Consider the following 12,720-nt stretch of genomic DNA (forward strand, 5'->3'; position numbering starts at 1 on the left):
AAGTTAGAGAGGGAGGGAGCCAAACCATAAGAGACTCTTAAAAACTGAAAATAAACTGAGGGTTGATGGGGGGTGGAAGGGAGGGGAAAGTGGGTGATGGGCATTGAGGAGGGCACCTGTTGGGATGAGCACTGGGTGTTGTATGAAAACAATTTGACAATAAATTTCATATTAAAAAAAAAATAAAATCCAGATTCCTAAGAACCCCTAAATATAGTAAACCAGACTCTACGAATGGAGCTTGGAAATATGAATTTTAAGTAGGGCAATTACATAATTCATTGCCCAAACTGTGACACTTTTAGGGAAAGGGGGCACTATTAGTTATGTTGTAAAAATTGTCATACACCTAGAAGAGTCATAAATTTTATTTTACTGTGATGTGTGAGAATCACTGACCAAGGTTCTAATCCTTTCATGGTGAGACCCGGGTATGTTCCCTCCTTTAATTCTCTCATAGGCCACAACAAGGACAAGGCCCTGAGCTGATGGGCTGAGCCAGCAGCTACACTGTTGCCATTAGGGTGAGCAGAAGTAGAAGCTGGCCAAGAGTGTGAGAGCAAGGACAGCTGGTGTCCTAGCTAGGTCCTGGCCCATATGACCTCCTGCTACCTTGAGAGATGCTGACTGTGGTCACCACAAATGAAGCTGACAGGACTAGTCCTGGTGGCTCCTTGAACGACCAGGCTCTTTTCACCCAGAGAAGACTTGAAGGTGACTGCAGTCACACAAATTATGCCCCATCTAAATTGGTGGGAAAGAACACGTGTGTTAAGTCAGACAGCCCAGAGCCAACAACAGCCACCTAGGGAGATGTGACACCCTGCCATCTGCCACGTGTCCAGTGTGGCATTGCAGCCTCCAGTTCCTGTGGCTGGACTATTGTATTAAAAAAAAAAAAAAAAGAAAAGAAAAGAAAAAAGAAAAAAAGAATAACACCCAGCAAGGGTGCCTGAGTCGCTCAATCGGTTAAGCCTCCTGCTTTGTCTCAGGTCATGATCTCAGGATTCGTGAATTCCAGCCTGGGTTAGGGCTCTGCACTCATGGCTTGGATCCTGGAGCCTGCTTCAGATTCTCTGTCTCTGTCTCTGTCTCTCTCTCTCTCTGCCCCTCCCCACTTGTGCTTTCTCTCTCAAAAATAAATAAAACATTATAGAAAATTTTAAAATATGACACTGAGAAGTTTTCACTAAGCACTCCCATAAATGATCTATTTGGTCCTTACAGTGTTCCTGTCCGCTATTCTGTTCATTTCCTAGATGATGAAATTAAGTGCTGGAGAGATCAGATCCACTATCATATCTCATTTGCACAGTACACCAAAATGCCCAAGCCTCTTGGTTCCTAGTGTCATGAACTTTCTAAGGTATGCTGATGCCTCTCTATTCAGAGGGCAATGTAACTAGAGCACTACAGTGACAGAAAGGAGAGAGATAACAGAGTCTGATCTGGGAAAAAACGACGACAGAGCAGTGCTTCTCTGTAGCTTTAGTCACATGTCTCCTCGGCCACCTAGAAATTTCTTTAGTGCACTCTTAAGGTCCATGTGCCTTACGCTGTAGATAAGAGAGTATGAGTGTATGTTAAGAACAGGAGAGGGGCGGCTGTGTGGCTCAGTCGGATGAACATCCAGCTCTTGATTTCGGTTCAGGTCATGTTCTCATGGTTCGTGAGTTAGAACCCTGCTTCAGGTTCTGTGCTGAGGGTGCGGAGCCTGCTTGGGATTCTCTCTCTCTGCCTCTCCCTCCCCAGCTCTCTCTCTCTCTCTCTCAAAATAAATAAACTTAAAAAAAAAACAAACAAACAGGATAATGGGGCATTTGGCTGGCTCAGCCAGCAGCGTATGTGACTCTTGGTCTCAGGGTTGTGAGTATGGGCCCCATGTTAGCATAGAGGTTACTTTAAGATAAAATATTTTGGGGGGCGTCTGGGTGGTTCAGTTGGTTGAGAGTCTGACTTCAGCTCAGGTCATGATCTCATGGTTCATGAGTTCAAGCATCAGGCTCTGTGCTGACAGCTTGGAGCTTGGAGCCTACTTCTGATTCTCTGTCTCTCTCCCTCTCTCTCTCTCTCTGCCCCTCCCCAGCTCATGCTTGCTCTCTCTCTCTCTCTCTCTCAAGAATAAACAAACATTAACAAAATAAAAAAATAAATAAAAATATTTTTTAAAAAGAACAGGATAAAGATAAGGAAATTGGTCTAACCAAGGAAGTAGCTGTTCTTAGGAGAGATTTAATCAGACATGAATATCCCATAGAGAATTCCTGTACCACTTGGTGGGATCTACAGGTTTCTAAAGCTTTGCTCCCCTAGTCCTTGGCTTAGAAGATCTTGGCCAGCTTCTGTAATGTAGATATGGTTGACAAGGGTCAGTCATATGGAGACCAGTAGGATGATGATTGTTGTCACGAAGACTTTGACGTTTTAAAAAAATTTATTTTATTTTATATTATTTTAGAGAGAGAAAGAGCACATGAGCAGAAGAGAGGGGCAGAGCAAGGGAGAGAGTCCCAAGCAGGCTCACCTCAGCGCAGAGCCCCAGGTGGGGCTCAGTCCCACAACCCTAGGGTCACAACCTGAGCCAAAATCAAGACTCAGACACTGAAATGACTGTGCCACCCAGGCACCCCAAGACTTCAAACGTTTGAAACCTTTATGGCCACATATAACTTCATCCAGGCAGGCATGTCATAAAGGAAATGATCAACCATGGTGCTGCTCACAGAGGAACAGCTATAGCGTGGCAGGCATCTGAAATAGGGAGTCACCAAAAACATTCTGCAAGGCCATGGGGCACCTTGGTCAATCAGTGGGTGAAGAGCCTGACTCTTGATTTCGGCCCAGGACATGGTCTCATAGTTGTGGGACCGAGCCCTGCATTGGACTCTGTGATGAGAGTGAAGACTGCTTGGGATTCTCTCTCTCTCTCTCTCTCTCTCTCTCTCTCTCTCTCTCTCCCTATCTCTCTGCTCCTCCCCCCTCTTCCAAAGAAATACAAATAAAATTTTAAAAATTATAAAACTAACACAACATTTTGCAAGGCCAGAGTTGCCAATTTCAAGCAGTCACATCACTGCTTGACCACAACACAGCGGAGGACCAACAGATGGCAATCTGTGGCTGCGTCTATCATTGACGAGAGAATGCTCTCAGAGGAGTTGAGGGACAGAACAAAAAAAGAAAGAAAATCACCTATAATCTTACGGTATATTTGTGTGTGTCTCCGAGTTTTCTGGTGTTCTGGGATCAACATTTTTGTAATTATCCAAATGACATAAAACTTCTTGCATGGCTGCAGAAGTTTTTGTGGTTCACATTTTTCTGTAACTTTTCACTACACATCTCACTTGTGATATTCATCCAAGTAGGTGCATATAGCTCTACTTTATTTTTATTGCTGGATAATATTCCGCTAAATGACTGCCGCATTCATTCATCTATTCTGTTAGTGGATATTTGGGCTGTTTCAGGATTTTATTATAAACAATGCTGCCGTGAACATTATTGTACATGTAAACAGGTGTATTTTTTAAGACTTTATCTAGGGTGTGTCCCAGAGAAATAGGTCTTTGGTGTGTAACATCCTCAACTTTACTAAATAATGCCGAAGTGGTTGTACTAGTATCCCCCTCCTCCAGCAGTATTTAAAAAGTGCTAGTTCAGGGGCGCCTGGGTGGCTCAGTCAGTTAAGCATCTGACTCTTGGTCTTGGCTCAAGTCATGATCTCATGGTTTTGTGAGTTCGAGTCCCACATCAGGCCCCATGTTGACGGTGCAGAGCCTGCTTGGGATTCTCTCTCCTTCTCTCTGCCCCTCTTTCACTCATGCTGTCTCTGTCGCCCTCAAAATAAATAAACTTTAAAAAAAATCGCTCCTAGTGGGAGCACCTGGGTGGCTCAGTCAGACAACCATCTGACTCTTGATTTCAGCTCAGGTCATGATACCAGAGTGATGGAATCAAGCCCTGGGTCGGGCTTCTCTCTCTCCCTCTGTCCCTCTCCCCTGCTTGCAGTTCCTCTCTCTCTCTCCACACCCCCCCTCTCAAAAAAAAAAAAAAAAGTTCCTGGTGTTTTCATATCATTATGAATTCTTGGTATTTTCAGTCTTTTAAATGTCTACCAGCCAGAATTAATAAAACAGTATTTCATTTTGGCTGTCACTTGAACCCCTGATTCCTAATGAAATTTGCTATGTTGTCATATATTATCAAAAAATTATGTTTCAGACAATTAGGAACTGAGACCTCAAGTATTGCTCCCAATTTCTAGGGATGCTTTCCCTGTCCTGATTGCCATTTGTCATTTCGTTCTCTGTACAGCTCTGAGTCATCTACCCTTCACATTTGGCCCTTTGTCAACTGTTTCCCCTCTTTCTTGTCTGCTTCTCCCTACACACAAAGCTTGGGCCCAACACTCTTGGTTTGTTTTTCAAAAGAGGGTTCATATAAGCCTTCGCTGGAGCCTGAGAATAATGGGACTACAGCACAGAAAACGGAAATCAAAATCGGAGAGCATTCCCTTCTCATTATTGGACATTGCTTTTACAGGGGTCCCCCCGCTGATCATCTTTTTGGGTTTTGCCTGACACAACGTTAATGGGGTCTAAGCATCTTCTGCAAGAGAAGCGTCCCTTTTGAGGCATCTGGGTGGTTCAGTCCATTAAGTGTGGGATTTGATTCCAGCTCAGGTCATGACCTTGTGGTGGTGACATCGGGCTCTGCCCTGACAGAGCAGGGCTTGCTTGGGATTCTGTCTCTCTCTCTCCTTGCCCCTCCCTTGCTCACACTCTCACAGTAAATAAATAAAAACTCTTAGGGGTGCCTGGGTGGCTCAGTCGGTTAAGCATCCGACTTCAGCTCAGGTCATGATCTCATGGTTCATAGGTTTGTGCCCCACATCGGGCTGTGTGCTGACAGCTGAGAGCCTGAAGCCTGCTTCAGATTCTGTCTCCTTCTCTCTCTGTCCTTCCCCTGCTCATGCTCTCTCTCCCAAAATAAATAAGCATTAAAAATTTTTTAAAGTAAAAACTGTTTTTAAAAACCTCTCTTTTTAAATTTAATGTCTTCACTCTCCTTGTCTCAGTCCCCTAATTCTCCCACCAGAAAAACAAATGAAGTTAATATACTCTCTTTGAGATATGTATAACCTTACCAATAGTAATAAGGACACTTAGGGTCTAGAAATAGGCTTCTAAATACCATTTGAGATAAATGGCTGGGCTAGGGCAAGGATAATACAAGATGAGCATCGAATAGCTTGTGGTTCCAGAAAGGAAAAAGTGCTCAAATAATTTGGGGAAAAGTCAGAAAAACAAAAGTTTGAATGGACTTCCACTAATCAGATAGCAGACAATATAATAATAGTAATACATTACAAACTACTGAATAAAATAGGAAACCTTGATTTTGTAACATGTAAATAAACGAAAACACTGAATTTCATTAGTAACAGGGTATTTACATGGTTTCAAATTACTTCACCATTAAAGTTACTAATTATAAAAGGAATAGATAAAATACAGGAAGAGCCTGGCAGACACCATCTTCACTTAAGATGATTCAAGTAATGTCATTAGCAATGGGACACATTGAAACATACATGATCTTAGTTGGCTCAGGCTGCCATAACAAAATACCATAAACAGAGTGACGTAAACAGGAATTTACTTTCCCATGTTTCTATAGGCTAGAAAGTCAAAGATAAGGGTTCTGGGAGGATTAGGTTTCTGGTGAAGGCTCTTTCCTGGCTTGCAGATGAACACTTTGTTCACATGTGGTATTTTCTCTGAGTGGGTGTGGATAAAGGTCTCTTCCTTTCTTCCTTGTTTACTAAGGTCACCAATTTTATCGGATTAGACGCCCACCTAATTACCTACCTCTAATTAACTCCTAAAGGCCATATCTTTAAAGGCAGTCACATTGGGGTCAGGGCTTCAAGGTATGAATTTGGGGGTGGAAGGACCCAATTTAGTCCATAGAAACACCTGATAGGACACAAAGAAGGCAACATCACTGCTGTGGTTTCCTGACAGAGAGGCAAAACTTGAATCTAATTATGAGGAAGCATGAAGCTCAAATTGAGGGATGTTTATAAAATAAGTGGCTAATGATCTTTAAAGTGTCAACGTTGTTTATGTCAATAAAAGACTGAGGAACCATTTCAGACTGACAAAGACTAAAGAAACGTGATGGGGCTCCTGCCTGGCTGAGTCAGAAGAGCATGTGACTCTTGATCTTAGGGTTGAATTCAAGCCCCATGTTGGGTGTAGAGATTACTTAAAAATAAAATATATTTTTTAATTTTTTTAATATTTTATTTTATTGAGAGAGAGATACAGAGTGTGAGTGGGAGAGGGGCAGAGAGAAAGGAAGACACAGAATCTGAAGCAGGCTCCAGGCTCTTAGCTGTCAGCACAGAGCACGACGCGGGGCTCAAACTCACAGACTGTGAAATCATGACCTGAGCCGAAGTCGGACGCTTAACCAACTGAGCCACCCAAGCGTTGGATCCAGTTCTCAGAACCAAGCAAGGAACCATTATAAAGCTGTGACCTGAACCAACTGAAACACAGCAACTTCTGGACTGTCCTAAAATCATTTGGTTATATTTCTGAGAGCCGTAATACTAACATTTGAGGCTAAATCTACGGTTGTGTGTTCCACTTCATCTTGAACCCAACCTAATTTTGATTTTCTGTTGCATTTTTGGTAATCGGTGCTCAACCCTGTGACAAATAGAAATTCCTTCTCCCAATGTCCTTTTGTCCACCCTACATACGGACTTCTGGAACATTGTACAGCTGGTAATTGGCTAAGGAGACATTCCCCACAGAGGCTTCTCACTCCTCAAATGGAAGGTCCTGCTTCTGCTTTTCTGCACAACCTTCTTCCCAACTATCACCTTAGTCCAAGAGGGCAGCCACCTTCCTCTGTACACCAATCAGGGCAAATTTGCTTCTGCCCTAGGTTGCGTGTTTTTTGACACAAGACTCACCTAAGATATGCAAGGGGTAGTTACCAAACGACTCCTTAATGTATATTGCACTCACATGAGAAATGAAAGGCAACCCATCCTCTCTCTGTGGCCCATCGATCGACAGAAACGTATCTTATGCACATAAACACTGGAGCACAGGGGAACAGAGTGCAAGGATAGGGGAGAAGCCAGAGAGGCAGGGAGAGATGGCTGCCTTGTCCACTTGAAAAAATGACCAACCTAGGGGTGCCTGGGTGGTTCAGTTGGTTAAGCGTGCAACTTCGGCTCAGGTCATGATCTCCTGGTTTGTGGATTCAAGCCCCGCGTCAGGCTCTGTGCTGACAGCTCAGAGCCTGGAGCCTGCTTCAGATTCTATGTCTCCCTCTCTCTCTGCCCTCTCTCCTGTTTGCACTCTCTCTCTCAAAAACAAATAAACATTTTTAAAAAAAATTTTTAAAAGAAAAAATGACCAACCTGGATTGTCTCAGGTAAGAAGTCAGTCCTTCTTTCCTATCAGCTAGTCATGTAAGCTCCTCGTTGTGCCCACCAGTGTTACATTGGCTCAGAGGAAGGCAGATTTCTGTTCAGGGTCAAAGTCCACATGGAACCACAGAAAAGGTTCCGCAGCTCTAGTAGATAGCTGCCTCTATTTGTATGAGCTAGGTTATGCTGCAGAAACACACGACACCAACACCTCAGTGGTTTAACAAAGGTTTATTTCTCATTCCCATAAAGTCCATCACAGGTCTGGGCCATGCTCCAGAACAGCTCCTCACCAAGGGGCCAGGGGGCGGGGCGCTCAGCATTCCAGACTACTTTGACCCTCTGGCCCCTTCCTGTGTGGGCTTCCATGATTGATGCAGAAGAGCACTACCGAGTCTTGCACCAACAATGAAAGGCTTCAGCCCACAAGTGAGGCTTCTGCTCACAACCCATTACCCAAAACTACCTTGTGACCCTAACTTCAAGTAGCAGAAAACCACAATCACTCTCTCTACTCTTCACTAGAATACAAGTCCCGTGAGAGTGGATTTCCAGCTCTTTTGTTCACTACTATCTTCTCAGTCTAGAACGGTGCCTGGGCCCACAAGAGATCCCCATCAAAGTGAATGAATGTAGCACCAGGAAGATGTCCACATGTATCCCGGGATGACACAGTACCAGTAGTCGAAGGATGAGGGCGTTGGGTAACAGCTATGCAGACGGGAGCTTCAGAGCTGGCTGTGCTTACGAAATCATATTTGAATCATCTTGAAGAAAATAAAGTCTCATTGAGGGTGCCAGACCATCACGAGACTTAAACCATAAAGCACTGGAGTCAAAGACCAAAGCAGCTAAGCACTATCACCACCAGCAGCGCTCAACTCCTGAAAGGAGTTGCCAATAGCCATAAATGCACCTGCTTCCTAAGCGTAGTCAGTCTGCCCAGCATATCATGGGGAGCAGGGGAAAGGGAAAGAAACGCACGGTGAGCATCTACTACTGGCCAAGCTGTGGGGTGCTTTTCCTTCACCAGCCCCTCTAATCCCCAGAATAACCCTGAGTTGAAACACAGTTTTCTCTCTTTCACAGAGGACATGGAGACTTAAGTGTTTCAGTAACGAATCAAGCCACAGGAATGTCTTATAAGCTAGAAAAAGACACAACACATCATCCAGTCTGGCCCTGGAGGGATAACACACACATCCATCCTGCAAATCCTACCTTCAGGCCTGACTCATGCAACCAAGTGACAACCAACAGACTCACTAGCCATAGGGTATCCGAACCTGAATTTCCTTATTTATAAGGTATTTAGAAGAAATCATTTAACCTCTTTCCTGACACCACCTAAAAGCTCTAATGGGAATACATGAGAGTTGTTGTAGATAAGAGCTCTAAGAAGATCCACAGCCTACAGAGATTTTCAGCCGTCTATCATGTATCACCCAAGGCTGTTGTTAGATGCTGTGCACAAAACAGAGACGTATCTACCCTACCTGCTTAGTAACAGTTTACAGTTTAAGACATCCATCCAACGTGGATGTGGATTCACCCATTCTTACCCACCAGTCAGCATCAGTTCCCAAACGTTTTCTCTTGGGAACCCTATCTTCCGCCATACCCAGTGAACCACATCCTGCCTGCAGCACACATTCTAGTTCTAGTTTGTTCTTAAAAACAAAAGCCAAAGTACAGAGCAAATTAAAAAAACCTGAGAAGTTCATCCCAAACTTTCATTAATTTTCTTTAGGCTTCAAGAAAGTGCTGATTTTTATGCTTCATCATACTGAGATTATAAGAAAAGAACTAGTTTATTTTACTGCAGAAATATCTTTACATGTCATACACAATCCATGGCTAAACATTCCAACCCGTTTTCATATGATCTCATTAGAGATGTTTATATTTTTTTCAAACACCACCAATGAGGTATAAGATAGTGCATTATTAATTTACCTGGCAGATTCACTAGTGGTGAAGTAAATAGCATTTCATCACAGTAAAACTGGTGCTAAAAGGATTCAAGAGCTAAAGTTGCTAAAATGTTCAGGAAGGAACTCAAGTGATGTCCAACTTTCGGAACAGTGTCCAATGACAAGGGAAAGGAAGAAAATCCAATTTAGTTCTTGGAAAACTTGACAACAGAACTCATTTTTTCCCCACACGGGACTTAAAATTGTTAAGTCAACTACCTTGAAGGCAACTGAAGGCAATTAAATAAGCAGGTTATTGCTTTTTCTTTTGGGAGACCGTGCTATAACTGTTTCTGTTATATGTGTTTAAAAGTGACTGGGAATTCAATGCAAAACCAATAGAATTTACGCTCTGCTATCACAGAAGACGGAGTCATGGGCGCATTTGCTAATTAAAGCTGGCTTTGTTACTTTGTCAGATACTATTGCAAAATGTTTCCCTAACTGAGAATGTTTTTTTCAATACCTTTCTTACTAAGGAATTCCCAGAAGGTCATGTGTAAAAATGTAAGTAGTACAAAACTACTTATAGAGATCCCTGCAGTCAACCTTGATTCCTTTCTGTGAAATATGGTTTTATCAATTTTTCCACCGATGAAGAATTACTCGTGCTTCACAATTTTGTATTTTTTCACAAATGTCAAGGTCAACCTCCACTTGGTGAATTTCTTCGTGCTGAGGACACAAGATGAACTTCCGGTCAGCGGTGAAGTTTCTGGTGTCTGAGGAGGCTTGACCGCCTGCTGAAGTTTCTCCTGCAGGTGCTGCAAGTATATGGCTGCTCACCTGTGTGGGTTCTCCGATGCTTAATAAGGTGGGAGTTCTGACTGAATTTTTTCCCACACTCATGACATGTAAAGGGCTTCTCTCCAGTATGAGTTCTTTGGTGTGTGTGTAGATTTGTATTTTGACTGAAGCTTTTCCCACACCAGGAGCATTTGTATGGTTTTATTCCTTGATGTGTTGTTAAGTGCTTATTAAGATCTGAACTCCATCTAAACCTCTTATCACACTGTTGACATTTATATGGTTTCTCTTCAGTGTGAATTCTTTGGTGCTTAATAAGGTCAGAGCTAACTCTGAAGCTTTTCCCACATTCTTGGCACTTAAATGGCTTCTCTCCAGCACGGGCTTTCTTGTGAAGATCCATAAGTTTCAGCAACTCTTGTTTCCAGCTTGAAAGTTTCTTTTTTTTCTTCACAGGAAAATCTCGATGCCACTTCCCTAACCTGTGTGTATCACCATGGTTTTCTTTGCCTGTTGTTTTCTGGGGAACTTTTGCTCGGGCCTTTTTTGATACTATGTCTCCTGGTGCTTGTATTTCTAAATCAGAAACACATATAGGCTGATGGTTTTCAGTGTCACTTTTGTGCTTTATTCCTGTCAGAATAAACGTAACAGTCAGCCCACTGCACAGCAGAGCAAAACGACTACAGGAATGGAGAGGAAAATCCAATGATTATTGACTACAAAATACAGATAGACAGAATTTAAAACGTTAAGCCCTGCAAAGGTTGCTATCAAGGCATTCATCCTGTCCCATGGTGCATTTACCTGTAGGCAGCTCTCCAGGACTGTCCTTGAGCTCCGTGGACCCTTGAACCCAGGGCTCTTCCCCTTGCTCTAGATACGAGATCACCTTAGGTTTGGGGAGCACAAACAATGCTGTGAAACGCAAAAAGTGAGATCAAGGACTGGCAACTCGACAAAGGTCCACCGACTCCATACGACTCCAGGAAGAGTAAAGGGCAGTTTACAGCGCTTTAACCCAAGGGTCACATGGGTAGACCCTCACACCCGCTATCAGGTTAACATGGTCCTCCATCTGTGGGTGGTACACAAGTGGACACGGGGAAATAAACCTAAGCTGGCTCCACGGAAAGGCGAAAGGGCATGGGAATCCACCCACAACGGCCCTCTCCTGCCACCGAGACCGCCCCATATTAAACAAGATGGCACCAAGCCCGAGAGGCTGCAGGGAATACAGATTCGTTCTATTAATTCTTTAGGATCGGCCCAAGTCTGGCAGAGCCAGGTGAAGGGCAGTGGGCTGCGTTATCACACGCACCAGTGATTCCTGTCATGGGAACAGTAAGTGTTTACTTAGCTCTTGAGCACCACGCACCGGATAGGGAAGCTTTTTCCCACTCTTAGAGTTCACCGGTTCTTGTCCAGGTGGAAGAAACAGACCAGAATCCCTCAGTGAAACTTTTCTAATTATACACTGCCAAACCGGGAAGTATGCATCACTCGGTCATTCAGGCAATGTGTACTGACTGCCTGTCGTGTGCCAGGCACTCTCCTTGGGCTGATGATACAGTGGTGAGTAAGTTAAAGCACCCCGGTCTCACGGAGCTTACCTTCTATTGGGAGAACGAGACAAGCAAACAGCAATAAACAAAGCGGTCAGCACGTGATACATGTTTTGAACAAAACTAAAGCAGAATAACTCAGCATTTAAGAGTCTGCTTCTCTGGGGCACCTGGGTGGCTCAGTTGGTTAAGCATCCGTCTCTTGATTTTGGCTCAGATCATGATCTCACTGTTTGTGAGATCAAGCCCTGCATCAGACTCTACGCTACACAGTGGAGCCTGCTTGGGATTCCCTCTCTCTCTGCCCCTTTCCCACTCACGCGTGTGCTCTCTCTCAAAATAAATAAACTTTATTAAAAAAAAAAAAAAAAAAAAAGATTCTGCTTCTCTGAAGCTATTTGAGATGAGGTCGTATGGAAGGCCTCTTTGAGAAAGTGATATTGGACCAGAAAGGTAAAAGGGAGAGATTTAGTATGTGGCACAAAATGTGCCAGGCAGAGAAAAGGGGAAGGTAGAAATGTGCGTAGCAAGTTCAAGAAACAGAAAGATCAGTGAGGATCAAGAGGCCTGAGCAAGGGCACAAGTGGCAGGAGATGAGGGCAGGGAGGTGAGTAGGGTCAGATCCTGGAGGATCCGAATAAGCACTTCAGTAAGGTTTGGATTTTATTCTGAACGTGATGATAAGTCATTATAAGGTGCTGACACGGGAAAGGTCATGATTTGATCAGTTTTTAAAAGATTCTGGCTGCTGTGTGGAAAACACAGAGTGGGAGGGCAAGAATGGTGGCTGGCGTCCCAGTCAGAAAGTACCAAGGTCAGTCTGGTTAGACATGCTCCTAGCTTAAACCAGGAAGCTAAGAGCACAAGGGAATGAGATGTGGTTGTACTCAGGCTACACTGCGAAGGTTGAGCCACAAGACAGTGATGCAATAAAATGGGGTATGGTGGTAAGATCACAGTAAAGAATGACTATATGTTC

The 12,720-nt window shown here is 43.7% G+C and overlaps 1 protein-coding gene across 7 annotated transcripts in view; it reads right to left on the reverse strand.

Annotated features, from left to right (window-relative positions):
- ZNF75A (zinc finger protein 75A) overlaps positions 1-12,720 on the reverse strand; it is a 48,121-nt gene that overhangs the window by 28,768 nt on the left and 6,633 nt on the right. For 2 of the 7 annotated variants that reach the window (XM_086692156.1, XM_086692154.1), the window contains 2 exons: positions 10,984-11,094; positions 9,249-10,809 (listed from right to left, as the gene is read on the reverse strand). The exons of the other annotated variants lie outside the window; for them this stretch is intronic. In XM_086692156.1, the coding sequence (XP_086548282.1) occupies positions 10,130-10,809; positions 10,984-11,094 (791 nt within the window). In that variant the 3' untranslated portion in view covers positions 9,249-10,129. Of the gene's footprint in view, positions 1-9,248; positions 10,810-10,983; positions 11,095-12,720 lie in introns of those variants that run through there. 7 annotated transcript variants of the gene reach the window in all.

The sequence above is a fragment of the Puma concolor genome, chromosome E3 (assembly GCF_028749965.1).
Source record: "Puma concolor isolate L17-30 chromosome E3, mPumCon1.1.hap2, whole genome shotgun sequence".
NCBI lineage: Eukaryota > Metazoa > Chordata > Mammalia > Carnivora > Felidae > Puma > Puma concolor.